The sequence below is a fragment of the Alosa alosa genome, chromosome 21 (assembly GCF_017589495.1).
Source record: "Alosa alosa isolate M-15738 ecotype Scorff River chromosome 21, AALO_Geno_1.1, whole genome shotgun sequence".
NCBI classification, from domain to species: domain Eukaryota; kingdom Metazoa; phylum Chordata; class Actinopteri; order Clupeiformes; family Clupeidae; genus Alosa; species Alosa alosa.
Window position 1 is genome coordinate 13,537,912 of NC_063209.1, and position 24,550 is coordinate 13,562,461.

Below are 24,550 nucleotides of genomic sequence, written 5' to 3' on the forward strand. Positions count from 1 at the left end.
CTTCCTTCCATGTTTATGAGATGAAGTTTGTGAGGAGCCCATGATTGACCTACTTCCGCCTTTAGGAGATTTAAACCCTCCATACTGCCATATGCTCTGGAGTTGCAATACTCCCCCATTTCACTAGTAGTAGCCCACATCGCCCCATATCCATAAGGGTGTCAGTGGACATAGCTAGGCATCAGGGCTCGACATTAACAGTTGCCCGGTTGTCCTTGGCAACCAAATTGTGACAAGTGGCAACCTGCTCATCACCACTGTTTGCCCTTGTGGCAACAACATATTGTAGCCCACTTTTTTTCTTATTACTTATTAAGATGATTTTCATTATTATAAATAAATCGATGGTATTTGAGCATGCGTTGCTGATGTTTAAATTTACATTCGGATTTGTTTAGGCTACTACTTTCCCGCTCTCAGATATAATTGTTATATTTCCCACATGCGCAGGGTTCCTGCCAGTACTGGTTTATGACGTCAACCGCTACATCTCTATAAACAGTGCCATGCGGAAAATGAATGAATGAATGAATGAAATGAAATGAAAAGACGCAGAATGAAAGATGAATGAAATTCTTTGCAGCTTTTTGAGACATAGGCTACTGTAGAAGCATGTCGGGACACCAGCCTAAGCCTACTATAGGATCACTATAGAGGGTAAGGATATGATGTTACAGAACCTAACAGAAGTATTATTCACAAGAACTACTATAGAAATCTCACTATACTAGTTGCAAATTACTATAGTTATTTTTTATAAGCCAGGACATATTATTATATGTATTATCTCTTTTCCCTCTTTCTGTCATGAAATAGGCTATGTGAAATAAGGTGAAATAAATTCAAATGTGTGTCTAAAGACTAATTAGTGTCGTCATTATGTTAGTATGCAAACAAATAACAGGTCATAATGATGGAAACCAAAACCTCATGCCTGGTTGCCAAGCTGGCAACCACAGGATTATGGCCAGCTACCAAGCCAAACAGGCTTTTTTAGTGTTCAATATTAAGCATCAAGCGAATTAGCGAACCTACTACCACTTACTGTTTTTTGGTTTGGAGTTTATAATGGTTGTGGGAAAATGTATGGCTGATGACCAAGGGGAGACTATAGAATAGATGCACCTCTGCAGCAGGCAGTAAAACCGAATAAAGTGAGTCACTCTTTTTCACTGTTTCTAATCCGCTGGTTGACCCACAAAATTACTTCCCATCACTGCGGGCAAAAACACAAATGTGTTTTGCTTTTCACTATGGGATTATTTGGGTAGCCTAAGTGTCTCCGGCAAGGGCACAAAGCTTTTAAAAACACTCCAAACTAAGAAAAGTTGCCAGGCCCCGGCTCTAATGATTTTGTGTATTTTTATTTATTTATTTATTTTCTCTCAGACGGGGGTAAAAGTACACAAGAAAAATCTAGTGGAGAGCCCGTCTGACATTTATTGCACATTTTCAGGACATCGCTAAGGGCCAGTGCATAAAGCCACGCCGAGCTCCTCGGCTCTGTGTGCATCAGCACTTAACACTTGCGCTCGCCCCCGCTTCCCGAAATGAGGAAAAACAGCATGGGGAGTGGCAGCTGATATTATTAGCCTTTAGCCTCCCCTGATCATCGCTGCTTGACCTTTACGTATGTGTGTGTGTGTGTGTGTGTGGATGGGTGGGGTAATGTGTTGGAGTGTGGCGGGGGGGTGAAGGGGAGGGGTTACGAGTGGGGGTTGGGGGGTAGCCTTATGAATATTTGATGCGCTAAATCTCTGCGGCCGTCCAGCTTATGAAAGCTTAATGATGGAGGGCGGTGGTAAAACCTTGCCTCCTCAGCGTCTGACTCCCCTCCTCAGCGCTCCTGCCCCCCGGCCCCCCCACCTCCTCCGCCACCTCCCCTCACCCCCGCCTGCTCAGTGCTCCGCCTGCCACACGCCTGTAAGGCTACACCACCCTGACCCACGAGGGCACTGGCTCCAGCCCCAGCCCCTTCCTCCACCCTCCACACAATGTAGGAGGCAAGTACTAGTCCAGAGAGGGGGGTCCAATATTGGGCGCGCTTATAGCCAGTTCAGGTGGAGAATACTGATCTGTGTAGCCTCTACACAACCAGACAGACACACACACACACACACACACAAAGGTACAGAAATCGGCATGATCAAAGTAAACTCCTATGTCTTACATCCTCATAATTATCTGTCTCTGTTGGAGTCATTTTCAAAGTAGATGCTTTATATCAAAGGGATTTGTAGGGCTGTAGAGGAAAGGCAGACAGTACATTTGATCTGTTTTTGTAGTCTATGGTAATGGTATCCATGGCATTTGCACTGTTTGCATCTTGTTCTCCCAGCCTGTCTACAGAAACAGAACGCCTACGCACTTGATTTTCAGATGTCAGAGAATGGACTTGCCAGATCACATATTACTCCTCTAATGAAATTAGAAATGGGAAACACACGGGTCAGAGTTCATCTACACATATTAAACCCCCCACACACACACACACACACATACACACACACATACACACACACACACACACACACATACACACATGTGTATACATATAGATGCTTACATTTAAAGGCAGTGAGACTTGCTTAGGTCTAATCGGTTGGCAGAGGGATGCATCTCCTTGGAGTGCGGTGCTAAATCACAGGGGTGTTTAATCAGGGCTAAATGACTGGGCGCAGGAAACAGGATCCAGCAGCAACACACACACACACACACACACAGAGCCATCTCCACTCTCCAGACAGAGTGCAAGAGGCCTTAACTGGCCCTGAGCTGTCTGTCTGGGTAGTGATTAGCCAGCCCCAGTCAGACCCAGGCTCCTTTATGTTGCTCAGCTGTAGTTCCATCTGTCCTGTGATCGTAGCTGAAGTTGCATAGGAACTGCAGCAATGCTTGGCAGTTGCAATGACAGGCATATGCGTGAGGAAGCATGTGTTAAAGCATACCTGCCAACCTATAGCTTTTAAAATATGGGAGATTATTGATGCTATGTGAAATGTATGAAATGTAGCCATACCCTGCATCATGATCTGTATTTGCATATTTAGCAGTTTCATACTGTAGCCTCGCCTACACTCCAATTGCAACACTGCATTTCATTTGTTGCTTTTACCTTACCGAAAGCGGTACGCTACACCTTGCTTTTTTGGCTTTTTATGCCTTTATTTTAAGAGGACAGTCAGGAGAGTGTCAGGAAGCAGGTGGGGGAGAGAGAAGGGGTGGGATGGGGAAATGACCCGTGTCGGACTCGAACCCGAGTCCCCGTGGGCGCATGGACCAAAGTGTGGTGTAGCCTGTTGCGCCACAGCGCCCCCTATACCTCCAACACTTCAGCTGCTGTCAGATTAAGTTCCGAGGACACAAGTAGCCAATTGTGTATCAACAGCACTCAATAGTTTATGTGATGTGTAATCATCAGTCACGGCAATTGTTCCCTAACAATTTGACAATAGATATTTCTCAAGCATTCAAGACTAGCCTGCTTGCAAGAGTGGCTACCTAGTGCGCACACACTCCCTGATTCGGTTTTTGGGTTGCCAGGTTTTATGACAAAAGGGTTGAAATTGATATGTGTATGATGTATTTCACACACAATCTGGCAACATGGGAAATATCGCACAAACAGACAAAACTAAAGGATCCTTGAGTTTATAATGAAGTTTGATGGTCATGCAAATTATGTGAGTTTTCCGGGAGAAATAGCAAAATGGGAGTGCGCTGGGAGATGATCCTGAAAAACCCGGGAAAAATGATTGTTGGCAGGTATATGTTAAAGGCACACTAGCACAAACACACACACACAGGCACACACACACACACTAACATACAGTACACTTGCACACCAAAGTACAGTCAAGTATATGTCTACCCTTATATACAGAACACAGTGAACCAGTGAAATGATTTGCACTGATAAACATTAAATTCAGCTTCCACACATGGAATAGTTGAACAATTTACTGTCTACCCTTTCCGACATGCCAGTGCTAAATCCCACCACTGCAGGAAGGGCCATCTCACCTGACCTTGTTTGGGTCATCATGTCTGGCCATCCTGTTTGTCCTCTCAGGACATGGTTACACGGCCGAGCCAGGCTGTGGCCACCTCATTTGCATTTGCATTTGCGCTATTTAACGATGCATAACTGCACCACGCCACTCTCGTTTTGGAGTCTTTCCAGGTTATGGCCAAACCACATTGAGGTCAGCCTCCGAACGCACCAAATGATATCGAAGATACCACCTCTTTTGTGATTAGCACACTACTCATTTCTTGTTTGCCATTATGTCTGTATGTTTGCCTATCAATAAGTTTATGAAGCAGAACTGGTTAAAAAGTAACAATACAATGACGCAAATGACAATACAAAGTAAATGGTGAACTGGCCAATGGACATTTTTACTGAAGTTAGTGTGGTTAGGCAGACAGGAAAATAACATGTGTTAAAAACTTGATAGACAACATTGCTAAATAACATTTTCTGGAGAACTAGCAAGCTGGCAAGTTAGCCTACATAGAGTTAGAAATCACAAACATTAATTTTGGCAATGATTCAGGCCTAGAAATAGTGGATTCGATTTTAACCAAACAACCTCTGTTATTTTTGACTTAAAACTATGATAACTAATTAAAATGGTTTCTTTTTAGACTGAACCAAACGTTTCCTTTTTGGGCTAATGTTATTCATACCTAAATACATGTATACACTTTGCAAAGTAGTTTTGTATGTTCAACAGGGCCTGTTCTAGCTTACTACATTTGGGTGGGTGGGTAGAAATTTTGGTTGGGCAACATAGCAAAGCGGTCAAAAAATGGAACAAAATTGACATAAACACAAAACTCATTTTATTTTGTTGAAAAAAAATGGCTTCGCATTTTATATCAACATGCTTTATAGATGTATGTTTGAAGTTTAAAAACACTGCCAAATATTTTTGGTAAAACCAATAGCCTACTTCAGCATAGTTGTCCTGTTGACTGTTTGCAGGTTATGCCATGTCTCGTAGGCAGAGAAAAGAGACATGTTGCTCTCAAACACTTTCCACTTAATCAACAGTGTCAGTGTACTGATATATGGTGTGGCTAATGAATTTTGTAGTTTATTTTGATACACTTAAAATTAGGGTATTTGATATTTTATTTTAAAATACATTTTGATGTATTTTTGCCCATCCCTACCAAACAGCTAACATCCAGGCAGCTACAGTGCTTCACTTTGGGGACATCTTTAAAATCATGCCGCCCAGAGTGTAGCGCTGTAGCTGCCTGGCTGCTCTAACTGTTGGCTGCAGCAACTCAAGCTAGATAGCATCGATTGTTTTTTTTCTCTTACCAACAGTGGGCTGCTCAGTGACTTTGAGAAACAGAGAGCTATGTGAAAAATGGCGTTTTCCTTTGTCAGGAAGGGGGTTTACCTAACACACATACCTACTGCTCACCTATGTACCAGCTAGCTACCATTACACTCAACACCAACTCATCCAAGCTGGGTTTGAGGCTGCACACTGCACAGATGCACAACAACTGAAAAAAAAACCTGACTTTGTTTGGGTGGGCAAGTCACAATGATTGGATGGGCCCCTGCCTAGTTGTCCGTTCACCTCTGTGGCTTTCATCCCTTGCTTAAAGTCACACCCTCAAGCGATCCTGGCGTACGTAAATGCATCTCCGAGCTCTGCTTGGTCAATGGACTAAGCCGAGCGAAGCACTGCCAAGCATCGGCATTTGCATGGAAATACGACAGTGGTGATGTAGTGTAGGGGGAGGAGAGCTAAGCCTTAGCCCCACAGAACCAGGCATATTAATCACACGGGCTGGGCCTTGGCTGCCCCGAAGTGCTCCAGTTTTTAGTTTTGTAGGGAGCTTTCACGGCAGATAAATGAGCATAACTATTTTGCTTCTCCGCCCTCATTCCTATTCAGTGGATCCTGGAAAGGTTTTTTTTTTTTATCAGTGGCAGTTTGTTTTACTCCTTTTTTATTTCTATCGTCCACTGCAGAGGCGGCTGGGAGATGCAGCCAAGAAGGCCATCGGAAAGCTGACCACCAGGACTGTGAAGAGAGGAGACAAGGTAAGACCTGCGTCCCATCTCAGCCGTCACATCCATTAGGCGACCGTTGACCTGTTTGCTTTATAGCCCCAGGTGCGTAGTGTGTGTTTTCAACCCATGTGATTGATTGAGTATGTCATCAAGCGCCCCAGAGCTGCCTCCATCCATATCTCAGTCCCATCAGAGGCTATAAAGCACGCTGATCCATAATGGTTTACATGGCTGGGCCCCAGACCTTGGCCTGAGACTATAACCCAGGCTCAGGATGTATGTACAATGTAATGTTCAGTGGACAGTGTTGACCAGCAGATCAGCAGCGTTGTTGACATTGAGCCATAATTGCCGGATGGGGCTTTCAGACTTTCAGGGACGTGGAGATTTAATAGCAGCAAGTATTCTTTGTTCTTGGTTTGAAATGCATATTAACTCCGATTCACCATTCACCAAGCACCATAGCATTGTGTTCTCTCAATATGTTTCATTAAAGAGCCTAATACAGAAAGGCTGAATACACAGAGTTGCTCTTTTAAAGGCCCGTCCACTCAAAGCCAAAGAGAACTGTACTGTAGCTATAACAATATGAACATCCACACAGGTATCCGATAAACAAAATCATTTCTCAGTAATGTTCCTCATGTTCATTAATGTGCTGTTGTTAATGTGTCTGAAATTCAATGAATTCAGATTGGCTGTCAGTACTCCCCAGATATGATGATCTCATTCTTCATGCTGTTGTTGTTGTAGTCTGGACATTGCTCGTCTTAATAGATGGAGCATTACTTAAGACTGTAGTTTTTCCTGTTATCGTCATCGTAATCATTGGCAGAGTGGACGCTGCCTTCGTCCATGCTCTTGCATCACAGACCATGGAAGGGGCCGCTCCTTATTAGAGGCGGGAGGTCAAGTGGAGGGCGGAGGCCGAGGTCAGGAGCAGCTGCAGCGGCTCTCGCTCTGGGGTGCGGAGTGACAGCCGGTGGGGCCCCCCGCAGCAGGGTGGTCTGGAGGTGGCAACCTCACAGCTGCGTCTGAGGTCTTGACGGGCGGGCGGGCAGGCGGCTTGTCTCTCTCCCGGGCCCCCAGTCAAGGTCGGCCAGTCGGTTGCGGACATGAATAAAACATTGGCCTTGGCACTGGCCGCCGCAAGAAATTGAAACTCTCCATCTAGAGGAAGTCGGAGGCGGAGAATGATTGAGCATTGCAGGATGAGAGAGAGAGAGAATAAGGGGAGGGAGGAAGAGGATTTTAGTCAGCTACAGTGAGCAGTGCTTCGGAGATCACCAGAGATTGACAGTCATCCAGCCTGGTCATGCTAGGGAGGAAAGATTTGTCCATAACATATCCACCCAGCATATTTTCACTCCAATCACATTCTCCTCCCTCCTTCCTTTCCTCTCTCTCTCCCTTTCTCTTTTTCTCTCTCTCTCTCTCTCTCTCTCTCTCTCCCTGCCTCCTCTGCACTGCTGTCAAAATGTTTTACCATTTTACAACGAAAACAGCCATGCTTATCCAAGCAATAATCTATTTCTCCCCTCCTCTCCTCTACCACTCACACACACACACACACTGCCCCCACCACCACCTACCCACCCACCCTCCTTTTGCTCTCCTCTCTCCCTGAGTAAATAGGTTTTTGCAGAGCCTCAGTCCACATCTTTTTCACAGGTTTTCTCTGTTTCACTGCACTCTGTCTGCCTGCTGCAAAGAGCACATAAGATGTTGGTAGTAATTGTCTCCATAAGTCGGTCTGCCTGTGCCCAAAATGATGGCTGAATCTCCAGCCCCTTTGCCCAACCCTGTTCCCCCTCACCCTAACCCCAGGCTAGTCTCTTTTCTGGCGCTTCTTGGAGGCCGCCCCAATGGAATGCATCGACCGATGAGACAAAGCCCATTAGAAACAGGACACCCACCAGGCATACTGTGACCTTGACCAAGGCTGGGAAAGGGGTGCGTGTGTGTGTGTGTGTGTGTGTGTGTGTGTGTGTGTGTGTGTGTGGAGGTGACGGAAATAGCTGTGAGAACTGAGGATGCTACCGGAAAAGCAGTGTATACCCACACAACCCTCTTCAACACTCTGTGAAAAACAAGTTAAGTGGCCATAGGGACCTTATTGTAGGAACACATTGAAGTGAATGGCCTTCACAGAGATAACATGCAATTGATCAATATAAAGCCTCTCGCCTTGGGAGTGTTGACCTTTCAGCTTTTCAAAAAAGCTGAAAAAAAATGTAGAAATTAGAAATTAACAGTGTATAAGAAGACAAAAAAAACATTCTCAGCCTTTAATTATTCCTCGTCAAGGTAATTAACATTGTTTACTCAAGTATCCCTAATGAAGGTCAGGTCCGTTACAGAACAGCATGGCACACGCCAGCGGCACGCCTCTAAAGGCTCACAAATCTCAGCGCTCATTTTCCCCAGAATTGATTCTTAGAATGGCACTTCCAAAAAAACGCTGTGGGTCAATTCAGTGACCGACACACACCAGTGTGTGACTCTCTGCACAGAGACCTTAAGGATAACACCAGTGATTTCACTTGGTCAAACCTGGACACTGGTATACATACATTCACACACATTCTCTTGCATACATGCACACAAACACATACATACATGCTGATACATGGTCTTGCACACACAGATGCACTTTTATCTTCTTCTTTTATTGCATGTCACACCATCTGCAGAGGGATGTCTCAAAGGAAGTCCCTTGAGGCCTCACAGGAAGTGCGTGCAATGTGAGTGGTAAGAGCTCGCTATCTGTCATTGAAGTTGACAAGGTGCAAAAACGGACACCCCCCGATCATCACAACTCTGTCAAAAATGTTCCTCTTTTATAACCAATAAAGGAACTAATTCTTTGGACTTTGAGGATTTTAAACGACTTCTGAAAAGAAGCCTGGAGATGTCGAGTCAAGAAGACAGAACTTTTAAACATAGACTTGCCTTACAGATTGCACTCCTCCCAATTCTTCTCCTCTCTTTCCACACAGCCATACTTGGACAATTTCCCTCTCCCCAGGCCCAGACGGGGCACTTTAAAAATGTATCACAACCTAATGATGTACCTTTGTCATTCTGATGACAAGACACCACTCTCTCTCTCTCTCTCTCTCTCTGTGAGAGAGACCTATCTACCTGCCTGTGTAATAAATTGCCTTCAGCACATCAGATGAGAACTCATGCTGATGCCCTTTTTTAACAGTGAAGACGGTGTGTGAGAACTGCTCAATTCTCCATTAGGCCTGAAGGAGGGAGCTCTCAGATCGCACCGTAAATGCTATAAGTGTTCTGGCTCAAGTGTAATGGATGTGAATGCTACCTCTGAAAAGTCCACCTCCCCCCTTTTCCCTTCTATTTAATGTTCCCTCTAATCTCAACTGTGGTAAATTACATGACCTCATTTCACTACATCTCTCTCTCTCTCTCTCTCTCTCTCTCTCTCTAATTCTCTCTCGACCCTTCTTGTTCATGCAACATAACTGAGGCTACATATAGGCTTGCATATTTAATGGCACAAGATGTCACAGATGTGGGGGTGTAACCGACATCCTCCCCCAGGTCCTAGAGACAGTAGAGTGACATCCCACGTTGACCCCACCACAACCACCCCCTAAAGCTGTTAAAGGGACACCAGGCAACGTTTTCGTGTTAATTAATCATCTTCGTAAGTCGATATATGGTTAAATGACTCATTACGGGGCGAATGAAGGCTCTCTCGCCCGCCCCTACTGCCTGTAGGAAGAATATCCCACTTGCAAGTTCGGTGTATCCTACCCACCGACCGAAGGAGGATTAGTTTACAGCACAGAGGCAGGCTAACGAAACGCTAGAGATTGTTGCAAACGTGTGTGTATAATGGCAGAGCCGGCAAAGAAGCAGTGAAAACCCTTGACGGAAGACGCAAAGAAAAGGAAAAGAGCTTCAGACAGAGCGAGGGGGAGTTTCGTAGAGAAAAAGCATCAGGCTTGCCTTGATTTATCGAGAAAGTGGCACCTCTCATTCACAGACTGGCTGTGTAAAGACAGCTCGGCCTGGTTTGCCATAGAGAGCAAGGCCGTAGAGCGTTGTCCAGTGACGTATTAGTCTAAGTATAAGTATATATACTTTTTTGATCCTGTGAGGGGAAATTTGGTCTCTGCATTTAACCCAATCGGTGAATTAGTGAAACACAAACAGCACACAGTGAACACATAGTGAGGTGAAGCACACACTAATCCCGGGCGCAGTGAGCTGCCTGCATCAACGGGCGCACGGGGGAGCAGTGAGGGGTTAGGTGCCTTGCTCAAGGGCACTTCACCCGAGGCCCACTGGTCGGGGCTCGAACCGGCAACCCTCCGGTTACTCCGGTTAGTGCTAACCAGTAGGCCACAGGAGGAGGAGGAGGAGGAGGAGGAGGAGGGGGGGGGGGGGGGTGGGTGGTGGGTGGGTGGGTGGGTGGTTGGTTGGTGGTGGTGGTGGTGTGTCTTGTCCAGGTTTCCTGACCAGGCTATGGATCTGTGTGAGCAGCACGGCACCAGGATGTCCTTCCCCTCTGTGGCCACAAGCCCTCTGTCAGCAGAGATGGATATCCACCCCAGACCATAAATAACACCAGCATTGATCCATCCTTCCTCCTCTCTGTGTCTCTTCTCTCTCTCTTTCTCTCCTTTCTGCTGTTCTTTCTTTTCTCCCTTTATTTCCTATTCACTCTGTCCATCTCTCCTCGCTTTAGTTTATCTCCCTTATTTTAATTCCACTCTTTCTTTTGCTTCGTCCTCTGACATCTACTATTTTTTTCTCTCTCTCTCGCCCTCTCCCTCTCCCAGTTTACTGTCTTTTTTTTCCCCTGGCACACCCCATCTCTCAGCGACTCGCATGAACTGTGACGTGCAGGCAGAGATGTCGCCTGCCGTCGTCATGGCGACGGTGGTTTTTTCCGTGGATGGTGTCGCGGCAGGCTAACACATCTCACCTGGGGCTCGGCTGTCTGTGTGCTCTCACATTTCATAACGGCAGATTATTTCCACCATGCTTGTCCATGTCTGCATTTAAGTCTTTAGCACTGACCTACATAGTTTCCTGTTTTTTTGCTGCTTGGGGGTTTTAAAAGCGTTATGTTGTGTTTTGCTCTTTCTGTTTAGGAGACGGACCCGGACTTCAACCACTGCGCAGTGTGCATTGAGGGCTACCAGCTTAATGACGTGGTCCGCATCCTGCCCTGCAAGTGAGTGTGTGTGTGTCTTATGTTTGGGAGTGTGTATGTGTGTGTCCTGATATCAAGTATGTGTCTCCATCGCTGTGAGATAATGAGTTTGTGTGTGTGCTTGGATACCCAAGGGGCTCTTGTTGTTTACCTGCTTGCTGTACTCAGCACAGAGACCTTGTCCCTGAAGTCGACCTCAAGCACATCTCAAGGACTCTTTCTCTCTTTCTCTCTCTCGTTGTCTCCTCCTCAGACACACACAGCCAGCTTGGCTACTTGACCTGTCTGTCAGTCACTGACACAGCCAGCTGGAGAAGACACTGTCACTTTGATTCTATGACACTAAGTCTCACCCAACAAGCCCCCCCCCATCTCTCCAGTGCCAACACGCTGTGGGTGCTACATACACGGCCTCAGCTCAGCTCCCATTCTCCCATTCAGTTCCAGTCATTAGCACCTCATGCTCGCAACTCACAACGCAGCCAGGAGTTTGCACCAGCGCTGAATCAATGCTAGAAAACATTTAGCAGCTTACTAGGAAAAATGTGAGAGAGAGAGTGAGTGAGAGAGTGAGAGAGTGAGAGAGTGAGAGAGTGAGAGAGTGAGAGAGTGAGAGAGAGAGTGAGAGAGTGAGAGAGTGAGAGAGTGAGAGAGTGAGTGAGTGAGTGAGTGAGTGAGTGAGAGAGTGAGAGAGTGAGAGAGTGAGAGAGTGAGAGAGTGAGAGAGTGAGAGAGTGAGAGAGTGAGAGAGAGAGAGAGAGAAAATAGGAGAACTGTTGCTTTGAAACCTGAGGGCTTGTTTAGGAAATAGGGTCCCGGCCATGGCCATGAATCACAGGCACAGCCGGCTCGGTGTTATTTTTAGCCGTGCTTTTGCCAGTGACCTACCAGACTGCTTCAGGAGCCCTTCACTCAAGACACATACTTACTACACACAGACTGCTTCAGGAGCCCTTCACTCAAGACACATACTTACTACACACAGACTGCTTCAGGAGCCCTTCACTCAAGACACATACTTACTACACACAGACTGCCTCTCTCTTTCTCTCTCTCCGTTTTTCCTTCTCTTCACTGTCTTTTCTTTCTCTTTCTCTCATAGATACATGCTGCATACACCACACAGCAGTCTTTCTTCATTTTCCACACTATTGTGTTGCTTGGTGTCTCTTTCTGACACACACACACACACACACACACACACACACACACACACACACAAACACACACAAACACACACACACACACAATTCCTCTTTTATACACATACACATGCATACACACTCCTCTGAAAGCCCTGGTCACCATCTGCCAGGTCCCGCCTTGGCCGCACAACTGGAAGTTGTCTTGTGCCAGGGAATGATGACTGCTGAGGTCATGCAGACATTCAGACACAGACACACACACACACACACACACACACACACACACACACACACACACAATGTGCCCCCAGGGCTCCTTCTGACTCATGTCAGTGAGACATGTGTGTGGGAGATGGCTGTCAGTCAGGGGCAGAGTGTGATGTGACAGCCCTGACATGTCACCCCGAGTGGCGGCTCAGTGAGAAGGAGAAAGAGAGAGAGATGGCAGCCGCCACTGCTGCCCTGCTGTGCCCCAGGAGTCGTGTGTGTCTGTGTGTGTCTGTGTGTGTCTGTGTGTGTCTGTGTGTGTGTGTGTGCGTGTGTGTGTGCGTAAAGTCAGAGGGCATTACATAGCTCTTGAGTGCTCCTTGTTGGTGCCCCCCCAATCCCATTCCTCCCCCACCTTTCTTATGCAGCCCTTGCCACTAGTGTTGCACGGTGTATCGATACTAAAAAGGTATCACAATGCCTTCACGCAAAAAACAATACGATTTCCGACGTTTTTAGAATCGATACTTCTATCAATAGAAAATAATAACGTTCTGTGTCTGTGAACTGCTGCTCTCACTGCTCCTTGCACGCATCTAGGCAAGTGGGCGTGTCAATGTATTAATATATATTATTATTATTATTATTATACAATAATTATTGCCCAGATGTAGGATAGGCTACCCGAAATGCGCTAATTAAAGCCCACAGCATATAATACCACCAAAGCATGTTGAGTCCTAATAATAATAGCGGGTTATTGTTACGTGAGCAAATCATGTTATCAAAGAAATAGACGTAATGTAGGAATGCACACAGATATATTGCAACAGGTAATGGTGTAGACCTATCTAACGAAGACCTGAGTGGTTGGAATGTCGTACTTGTACACTGGGCGCAAAGAAGACTATCCTCACATTTTTTCCCTAAAATTGCAACTGTCAAGGAAATCAGGAAGGGTAGACTATACTGTACATCAGATGGCAGATTAGTAAAGATTAGCCCCCTCTGCATAGCATTCAGTGATTTGCATACAGTCATTTCAACACTGACCTTGATCTAGCCTAGTTTGGCTATTTAAAGCTACTTTATTGCCAAAACACAATGTAAATGAACTATAACAAACAATAAAGGACTTAGTCATACAAAGTAGGCCTACTATTTTACTGACTATAAAAAATAATAATTATCTAGGAAGTTTAGAAGTTTAGAACCCAGAATTGACCTGCACACTACAAAAGTGCACTGAATTCAACACAAATGACTCAATACACTTGGAGGAGGTATGAGTCCTTTCTTTTCCAGATATCTTAGGATTTCGCCGTAGTATTGTTTCAGTATCGAGTATCGTGATATTTATGGCAGGTATCGTATCGAAGTCATAATTTTGATATCGTGACAACACTACTTGCCACTTAATCTACTAAACCCCTCTTCTACTGCACTTTTTACTGCACCCCCCATAAACGTACAAATAGGCTGACACCAGACATAATTTCACTGCATTTCTTACATTCAGTAACTATATGCATGTGACTATAAACTTCCTTGTATCCTTGTATCCTTGTATCGGCCTGCACACCCACTACTTCACCCTCACTCTCGTCTCTCTTTTTTCCTCTTCAGTTTCTTTCTCTTTCACTCTCCTTCTTCCTCTTGCTGATTAGGTTCAACAGGGCTGTGTCAGTGAAATATACTGTATATGAATTTATGATTACTGCCTCAGTACTTCTACTTTTGAATGTACATATCAAACATATGAAAAAGAATGAGGTCATGGCTAGCTCTGTTTTTTTTTGTTTTTTTTGATATTGCCGTGCACATTTTTCTTCTCTCTCTGACCTGTAGATTTATGCCTGTCTTTTCATCTTCTGTCTGTATTTTGCTGCATCGTGTAATTCAATCTCTCTGTCTGTATGACTGCATCCCAATATGACAGTTTTCTTTATCTCCCTCACTCCCTTTCTCTCTCTCTCTCTCTCTCTCTCTCTGTTTCTCTCTCTCTCTCTCTCTCTCTCTCTCTCTCTCTCCCTCCTTCCCTCCAATGCATGTTGACCCCTCGCTGGCCATAGAGCAGGAGCAGTATCAGTCTAATCTGTGGATCTCCCCTAATTGCATTGAATTGCTATGAGGCCTGCCACTCGCTGCCTCAGTTGTTGTTGTTTCTGCTGCTGCTGCTGCTGCTGCTGTTGCTGGGCAGGGTCAGCAGTGATGCGCTGGCAGCTAAAGCTGCTGTCTGTTGTCAGATCAGATAGAGGAAGCCGCAGAAGCCACGCGAGGGGCTGGGACCTGTTCTCAGAGCAGATAGAGGGTGGGGGTGGGGGTGGGGGGGGAGGTGAGGCTGATGGCCGCCGCTGCTGCTAATGTGACTCAGGCTTAGGAGCCTAATCCAGTTACGCTCTAATGGCCGCGGATAAAACACGCACTGGGGAGAAAATGAACAGTTGAGGGCTTTCTTCCCTTTTTGTCAACATCAGTGTATGTGTGTGTCTGTGTGAAGACGCACACATGTGATGGTGCGAAATAAACTTGGGAGGAGTCTCTAAATGGCTGCTCTAGATGCGTATCAAGAGAGTGTGATTAAATGGGTATTCGAGATACTTATCTGGCAAGGGGAGAGCAGAGGAGTGGAAAAGAGAATTAATGTCCGAAGATTAGAGGAGTGTAGGGGGAGGAAAAAAACGTTGAAGTGCATTTGGCTCTCAGCGGAGGGTTTTAGCTTTAACGAAGACGACGACTTAATATAGTCGAGAGCGAGGGAGAGAAAAGAGGGGTGGAATTAGAGCGAGTGAGAGTGAGAGAGAGACAGAGAGAGAGTTTTGAGGGGAAAAAAAGTAGTCACACTCTGTCATGGGACATGTTGGCCTCTTATCACATGGACACACCCAGCGTCCACGCGTCAACAACAACAACAACCAGCCGTATCTCGGCCTGTCACGGCACGTCCCGCCGCCCACACACACCGCCGGCGTCCCTCCCATGGGCACACCACCCTCCCACAATCAATAGCCAAGAGCGTAAGTAATGGCAGCACACTTGACCCGGCTGGGGCCATTCAATTTACGTCTTCCTGCATTACCCCTGCCTACCTACCTCCACTAACCCCCCCACCGCGGCCTCCCTCGGGTCGGGCTCGAGTAGACAGGCTGCAACTGCTCATCTGCTTCCTGCCCTCAGGAGCAGTTCCATGGTCATTAACGACATCTGCCTAGGTTAGTCCAGTGCAGCCCAGTGGAAGGGTTTTGGTAGGCCAGCTGTAGTGGACTGGTCCAAAGCAATGCTGGCTGGCTGAACTGATCAGTAGTTTTTCATGGCGTGCAATGTGTTGTAATGAGAAATGAGAATATGAGAAATATCAGTTCACAATATCGGTCTACACATTTCAGAGTGTTGCAGGACATGCTGCAATGGACATAAATTAGCCTCCAACCTGGAGCTAGCATACTGTAAGATTTAGACTTAGATTAATATTTCAGCTTTCTCCTCTTACTTGTGGAGACAATTTTATCTCTGTTTTACAGTCAAACACTTTGAGTTCTTCCTCCCCTGTCAGCCTGTCTCGTCTATGGTATATTTCATGCCCTCTTTAAGAGCCATTGCATTGTAAACAATCTCATCATTAATTCATAGAGCCCTTGTTTGTGTGCCGACTATGAAAGCCAATAAAGCCGCTGGCCTCTGGCTCAATGTGACAGGGCGCATGCTCTCCTTCTTCAGGGCCCAGACAGGAACGCCTCTCATGGACCTCTATTGCTCTCTCTCTCTCTCTCTCTCTCTCTCTCTCTCTCACGCTCTCTCTCTCTCTCACGCTCTCTCTCTCTCTCGCACTCTCTCACACTCCCTCATGCTCTCCCTCTCTCAACCAGGGCAGCCAAGTAAAGGGAAAAAAGAAGACTTGCAGACCCACGTCAGTGAAGCTCATCCTTCATCCTCGCTCACTCAACCAAACAACTTACAGTAGCCCCCTGTCTTTCCCTCCGCTGACCAACAGTAGCCGGCATTGTACATCTTTATAGGGGAAAATGCTTTAACTTCCCAGTCTGCCCGTGCACACTCCAGCAATAAAGTGCTGTCGGATCTTTATAAATGACTCAGTGATGTCTGACGAGCCCTCAAGCAAGTCTAAAATAACTAAACATTCTTTTGCTTTTCTCGCTCAACCAACAAAAAAAGTTGGAAAAAAAAGAAAAAAAGTTCAGTTAAATGTCAAAAAATCCATCCGCAGAATGCATCGTCCCACCTGGCTGCCTGCTTTGTATAACGAGAGCGATGAGTCGGCTCTCTTGGTCACTGTCCAGGCCGAGACGAGGCTTGCCGAAGGCACTTAGCAGAAAGAGACATTCCTTTTTAATGACATCCTCAGGTATCCTACCGTGATGCATTCCTTTAATGCTTTTGCAGCACTTGCACTTAAAGGAGTCGGGAGTTGGCCAGCGCGTTCGCTGTGTTGTTTTGTGTTGTATTAAGTGATTGCAGGGGGAGGATGAGGAATGCTTTGTTCAAGTAGCATCAGCCAAATCTGTTTGATGGATAGTCTTGGGCTTGGGGTGTACAGGGATCCCACTGCACAGCAGACAGTGGAGGATTCTCTCTCTTTCTTTCTCTCTCTCTCTCTCTCTCTCTCTCTCTCTCCCTCCACTGTGCAACCTGACAGAGGTCAGTTTGGCCACATAAGCAGCTTTGTCACCTCTCCCACCCCTCTGGTCAAATGGTGACGTTGTTGAAGGGGCATGTAAACACCGTCTTCCTGCCCTGTGTGGATTACAAGCCCCTCCCTCCGCCACGCCAGCCCAGGCCAGGCCAGCTCCACTGTGCCCAACAGGGCTGTCTTTGTGCCGCCACGGAGGCCCGCAGGGATGAGGAAGGAAGTTTGAATAGCGCACTTTGATGGCCCACGCAGATCCTTTGAGTTCCTCTTTCCTGCCTGTCTGTCTCTCTCTTTTGCTCTGTGTCTGCCCGCGTTGGCGCTCTTCATGGAGTCCTCCCCGCTGCGTCTACAAGCCAACTGACACTCGGCCCTGAGAGTCTCTCTCTCTCTCTCTCTCGTACGGCTTCCTCAGAGTGATTATACGCTTCTCTTCCTGTAAGAGAGAAGTCTTGTCAGGTTGTGTTGTTTGGTGCTTGGGGTGAAATGTCAAGCCACGCTGAAAAGGAACTGTGCTCCTTTCATTTCCCATGTAGCAATGCACCCAGAGCAGCCTCTGTTGTGTTCCCAATACTGAATGGCTCACGGTCTGAATGGCGTGCAAATCATGCGTCTGCAAAAAGCGGCAACATTGTTAGACATATTGCTGAATGAGCGTTTGGTCTTTTTTTGTGTCTCTCTCCCGCAGGCACGTCTTCCATAAGATGTGTGTGGACCCTTGGCTGAACGAGCACTGCACTTGCCCCATGTGCAAACTCAACATCCTCAAAGCCCTGGGCATCATGGTGAGTTAGACCCCCCATCCCCCGTCACTCCTCATCAAAGACAGTCCGATTCTGCTGGACTAAAATAATCACCTTGGAGGACTGTCAAGAAACAGCTGTTTGCTGTCAGCATCGCATCATCACCCCCACAAGTCAATAACGTCAATGTATAGCTGTAAGGATAGCCTTTAGTTGCCATAAAAGGACCCATAATGTAATTCTGAGAGCCATCAAGGCAAGAGATGGAGTGTGCCTCTGTTCATGAGCTGCCTTATAATGCCCCCTGCTGGAGATAAAGTGTAACTTCACATGAAAAGCCATGACTGCACAGTATTAAGGGCTTTTCAGATGGAAAGCGATCCGACTTCTCTGTCCCGCACCCTCCCGCCTCGTCTGTCATCTGTCACAAGACAACTCAAAACTGAAGTGGCCGTACCGCCACCTCCAGAACTGAACATTTTTTATCTTGGAGGCGGGCAGGCAGGCGTTCTCGATTCGTGCACACAAGCGGCAAGAATGTTGGAAATGCGCCTGCCATGCCGCCACTCAAATCGCCTGCTCTACCACTTTACCGGGCAGCTTCTCATTTGAAAATGAATTCAATACTAGCAGGTGTCGCTTGTCATGTGGAAAGCCCTTTACTCTCCACTTCCACATACAGTCAAATGGGACTTTTGGTGTAATATTATTCTGTTCTGTCTGAATGAACATGGTCATTTTGTTTAGGTCGGCTTTCTATGTTTTTTATTTTTTTATTTTGAGGCATTAAACTCTGAGAAGTTAGTAGAACTGTGGGCTGGTGACATCAAGCCATGAACACAAAATAATACAACAAAATAATTCAACAAAGACATTCATTTGAAGAAATGTATTTTATTGTTTTGGCAATTAACTGTATGGGATAATGTGTAGTGTGGGATAGACTGCCTGTCAGTGTTGAAAATTAAACCTCTTCAGGACAAAATAAGACCGCTTTTCAGTAAGTTGGGTTGCTGATCATCTTGTCAGTGTTGTTTAGATCTATTCTGGAGTGTATGTATAGTTGATTGTTTTAAGACATAATGGCCCCCTCTTTGCACACATACTGTATCCATTCAGCCCAACCTGCCTTGCGTGGACAACGTGGCGTTTGACATGGATCGGATACCACGCAGTCAGACCTCCAGCCAGCGGACGGCGCTAGTGGACCTGTCCAGCGAGACCACCATCAGCCTGGAGCCGCTGCGCCACTCTGGCACCTCACAGATCTCCTCCGAGGGAGAGGTCACCCCGCGCACTGGAGAAATCAACATCGCTGTTACCAGTAAGACACGCACACTCACACACACACACACTATTGCCAAATGCTACACTTGCTCTCCTTTTCCTCTGAACTGGCTCCCTTCTCACTTTCTCAGCAATTCGCGAGTTCAAACTTCACCAGTGTTTTCTCTGTCTTCTGATAAGATTAAGTCTGTGTTGATTCCTTGCTTCCTGTTTGACTTGTTGCCAAAAGGTTGTCCTGTGTGTGTGCTAAGTGCTGTGAGAAAGTCAGCACAGAGAGATCAGAGTAGCGAGTAAAAAAGCTTAACTAAAAAGGCTGGAAAAGGAATTGTTTGTTGTCATCTGATCCACTGGTATAGTGTTTAATGAGTCACTGTATACTTTGAAGGCAGAGCTACACACACACACACACTTATGCTTTCAAACTATGCTTTCTCCATGCTACCTCAGTCATTTCACCTCACAGAAGGCTTGTCATTAATCCTAGTTTGTCAGCAAAAAATAAAAATAAAAACTCTGTGTCTGTGTAAAACTTGAGAGTGGCAGACAGACCCACTGCACTCTGGTGGATGGGGGACTATGGTGCAGACACTGCCATTCACTTGGCCTTGGTGCTCGATGGATCACAGGCAGTCTGTGTCCTCCACCATCACACCCCCCTCTGCTACTCCTTGGGCTTGTGTGTGGCCTATTCCCCAGACGCACACAGCCTGCACAGTAAGCACTCTAACCCGTTGGCAGCCCCAAGGGCTGCTGTTGGAGGATGTTCCCCTCCCGCCCACCCAGCCAGCCCACCCTCCTCAGCATTCTCTTGCCTCTTGTTTTGTCTCCCTTGGTTTATGCTCCTCTCTACCTTTCTTCTTTTTCTTCTTCTCTCTCTCTCTCCCTCTCTCTATTCATTTTAAGCAGCTCTATTCAGATGGTTTGAATGTTCATTCAGCAAACACACAAATGTGACACCATTTATGTCCAGGGTTTCCACACACTGTCTGTTGCAACCACTTAGAAGCTGTGTTCTGTCAAGCCGTCTCTACTGCCTACCCTTTAGAAGAGGTGTGTGTGTGTGTGTGTGTGTGGGGGGGGGGGCAGTGGGCGGGAATGTATTGCCTTTCTCTCCTCTTTCTGTGGGCGAATCTCGCAGTCGTGGGATTTTTTTTTTTCCCTAGAGGCTCCTTCTCTCACTGCTGTACACTGCCGCTCGCTGGCACTTTCTTCTCCTCACTCGCAGGCAGTGGACGCTCTTCTTTCGCTTGTCTCTCTGCCTCCTCAACTTGTTCCTCCCTCTGCCATCCTCCTGTCGCCACGTCAACTCGCCCTCCGATCCCCCACCCGCTCCCTCTGCCACCCGTCTTCGCTGCCAACCGCCAGGCAGATGGGGGGGGGTGGTGACCCCCCGTTCCCCCCCCCACCCAGAAGTGACCCCCTCCTCCTCCTTTCCTCTGTTGACAGAAGAGTGGTTTATAATCGCCAGCTTTGGCCTGCTCAGCGCCCTCACACTCTGCTACATGATCATCAAGGCCACGGCCAGCTACTCCAGCCTCGAGTGAGTGACACGACACGACACGACACGACACAGAGTAGAGATGTACAATTAGTTTTCAAGTACAATTTTGGCTTCCAATGGAAAACACTGATTATGTGGCTACATTCCGTCTTTTGACGATTTAGAAATTTACTTTTAAAGTAAGAGTTTCTATTTTCAAGTTACAGAAATAGTGCTGCAGTATGTTTCCAGAGTCATTGCGTAATAGTGTTAAATAATCTCGATTTCAATGTATTCGATTTCAAAGCACGAATTTCAAAATAATCGTGATTATGTTTTTTGCTATAGACGAGCCGCCATACTCTAAACTTGCTACACACACAGCTAGTTCCAATTATCCTGAGAAATCCATGGTTGAGCTCATTGGTCACACAGGCTGTGCCTTAGGTCCCAGGGAGTTGAAACTCAACTTATGATGCTGTCTAAACACAGTTACCCATTACCTCCCTTCACCTGCTCCCGGTTCAGTAGCTGACCAGATAGCTGACTAATCCCTTGTGTGCTTCCACTGGCCTTAATGATAAATTTAGCAGCTCTGTGAACCTAAGGCATCAATTTGTAGTGACTTGGTGTAACTTCTAATTCTAACATTAAGCATGCACTATAATGTGTTAACTGATTTGTGTGCCTTGTTGCTTCAGACAGTTCTCTTAACATAAAAAGGTTTTAAAAAAACACTCCAACCACTGTTGAAAATTGTGATATTTTTACACTTAAACTTTACAGAATCTTTTGTTAGAATGTTGAAAACTCTCTTGCTGAAGGGTTAAGGAATGCATGTTGTTTACTCAGACACTTAATTCATAATTCAAATGAAATGTTTGTAGACGTTCTGTAAATGTTGGGTTCCAAAACACTATATCCTCCATTTTAATGAATTTTCATAAATATATATTTTTTTTTTTGCATATTGTTTTCCAAGTAATTTCAGTAGAACTGTAATTGGGTATTGTTGTGTGAATTATCTATACTCAATCAAAACAACACAACTGCAATTTTATTGATATTACCTGAAATACATAATTAAGTGACATGACATTTAACATTTCTAAAAAAGGAGATATAGCGTTTTGGAACCAAACTCTTCAAATGTGGTTACTATTCCAGATGCTCATGCTCTTGTGTTTTCTCTCTCTTGCTTTCCAGCATGGAGGTGGAGTGAAAGAAGCCTGTCAATATTTTGAAAAATGAAGCCTTCCTTTCGGCACAGGCTCCCACTGTCGCCATTTTACTGTGCCATCTTTTGTGCTGCTTTTCTGAACTTATATCACTGTGCCTATTTTTAGATGTTTGAAATGAAAGCTTTTTGGATCAATTAAACATGTCGATACCCTCTGTACATTGTCTCACTGTTATTAATTTTGCCAATTAGCATGTACATTTTTAAAAAATGTGTAATTGGAATTGATATCCATACCTTTGTGACAGTGACTGTTATGATATGTTGGAACAATTGGATATGAAGGCGGGAGGCCATTGAACAGATACCAGTCACAAGGTTGACTGCTTCACGTGTCCTTGCAATGCACAATGTTGCCACTGGATGTCACTTTTGGCACTTGTCAGACAGGAAGTACATTTGTGAGGGGCCATGTTCTTACTACAGAGGAAATGGGAAGTTAAGTTGTATTCTACCCAATAACAGCTTCATCCAAATACAGTCTACTCGTTCCTAGTGGTGAAAATAATACTGTGTAGTAATAAGGAAACCTTAAAAATCAGGTTTTGAAACAGTCTCTTTGATAATTGTGACCACAAATACATTTCCATTTGAAGTATATTCTTAATGTTGCAGGTTATTAATGCATCATCCTTCTGTGCATCAGTTTGTGTACTTTTTTCTGTGAAAATAAATGATTTCTTATGTATTCTGTTGAATTAATTTACTTAATTATTTATTTGAACACCTACTCTACATTTTCATTGTTAATACAATCTGTGTTGCATACATATAACGTTGTCCCTTAATGCTTTCTTTGTCTTTATGCAGGTGGACATTTTTTCAACCGAAATTCTCTGTCACCACGAAATGTCGTTTGTGAGATGGAGCTTCCTGATATTCAGGCCTCCCTGGACCTGTACGACGAGAACAAGTCGTGAGATTCAGACTGGTACCCCAGCCCTTCACAACACCCCTAGACCACCTCGATTCCCAACCCAACTCCGCCATCGTACCTCTTCAATTCGTCCCTGCATTCCCCCGTCTGGTGATAAGGCCTCAACAGGATGACAAAGAAAAACCCGACACCGACAACAGCAAACTCGGACTTTCTAAGAGTGCAGAATGTAACTGCTAAGACCATGAGGTGGTTTGGGGCTGGTTTTGTTCACCCGAACGGGATTCAGCCTTATCAAACACACTCAAAACTCCTCTACAAACACATAGCTGAAGATTTTTCGACCTCTCTTCTTCTCTAGAATACTTTTTCTTTGTTCGCAAAAGACTCGTTTTCTGTATTCTGTTCCTAGGTGAGGGTACTGTTGAAAGTGACCTTTGAGTTCCTCTTGCTCCATACATCAGTTCCAAAAACAAAACAAAACAAAATCAGCTCTTGGATTTTTGTTTGTGTGTTTTAAAAGCTTCTTGCCTCTGTGTACCTTAGTAATTGATTGTCCTCACTCTCTCTCTCCCTCCCTTCCCTTCCTTCTCTATCCAAAAAGAAGCTCTTTGTTTTTACTGATGGCAGTGTTAAGAAAAAGGATGCAAAAAAGCAGACTGAGACTGTGTCTATGGGCCAGCTGGCTGTATTGTATTTTGTGTGATGGTGATGACGGGGGGCCTTGCCAAGTTGACTCGTGTGTACTTGGCCAACCTCTCTCCACTCTCTCTATTCTACTCATTTTTCGAGATGAATGGAGGGGAACAGGGACATCACTAATAACTAGAAATCAGCATTTGGGACTCTGAACAAACAGCATTACCCCCTCCCCCTTAGCAACATCAGAGTTTCTCTATATATATATATATATATAAAAGAAAAGCATTTTAAATGTGTATTTAAAGAGATGCTAATGAAATACCCTCAGTGAGTATGAATCTCCAGTGTGTCTCCTATATGGGGACTTAGTGTATATATATATATACGGTATTTGCATATATACATATATATATATGTATGACTATATATCTCAAGTGGCCTCTACGCACTGTTTGTCCTTCTCGTCGTTCCCGGAGAATGGGGTGGAAGGGAGTCCTCTGTTCCATGCTGTCTCTTTGTGTTCCTGTCTTTGTATCTGATTTTGGGATGAACTTGTGACCTGCTCAACATTGGTCATGGTTGTGGGCTAAACATGTTACATACTGCCTCAGCATTAAACTTCTTATAATTGCCTACCAGTGTCTCAGCCACAGCCTGATCTGTTTTGCAGGGCTCAACTGAAAGCTGCAATGTGGTAATGCAAACGGATGTTGTTAAGAAACAAGTGGACACAGATTATTGAGACACTTTGTGAAAGCATTAGCCTACTTTGGAGACCTACCATAAATAACATGTAACGTAACATATCGTAAATAATATGGTGGCATACTTCAAGCTATTCAAGGCTGTTTTCAGTAGGCATCATTTGTTGTGTTCGTTTGAAAAAGTCAATTTATAAAAAAATCCATGGCAAACATGTTTTGGAGATTTAAGAAGCAATGTATCAATAAATATCATGATGCATTTATACAAAAATAAATAGAACTAGGCCTAATGCAGACACTATTCCAGGGAAAGAGACTTAACATTTACATTTATTTATTTAGCGGAC

General features: G+C 45.3%; 1 protein-coding gene across 4 annotated transcripts in view; it reads left to right on the forward strand.

Moving 5' to 3' along the window:
• The window catches only part of rnf130 (ring finger protein 130), a 52,099-nt gene extending 27,965 nt beyond the window's left edge, over positions 1-24,134 (forward strand). For 2 of the 4 annotated variants that reach the window (XM_048230941.1, XM_048230938.1), the window contains exons 5-10: positions 6,002-6,073; positions 11,173-11,255; positions 17,919-18,015; positions 19,093-19,297; positions 20,707-20,800; positions 21,947-22,668. In XM_048230941.1, coding sequence (XP_048086898.1) covers positions 6,002-6,073; positions 11,173-11,255; positions 17,919-18,015; positions 19,093-19,297; positions 20,707-20,800; positions 21,947-21,962 — 567 coding nt within the window. In that variant the 3' untranslated portion in view covers positions 21,963-22,668. Of the gene's footprint in view, positions 1-6,001; positions 6,074-11,172; positions 11,256-17,918; positions 18,016-19,092; positions 19,298-20,706; positions 20,801-21,946; positions 22,669-22,790 lie in introns of those variants that run through there. The other 2 variants (XM_048230942.1, XM_048230939.1) reach the window with 2 other exon arrangements.
• The last annotated feature ends 416 nt before the right edge of the window (positions 24,135-24,550 follow it).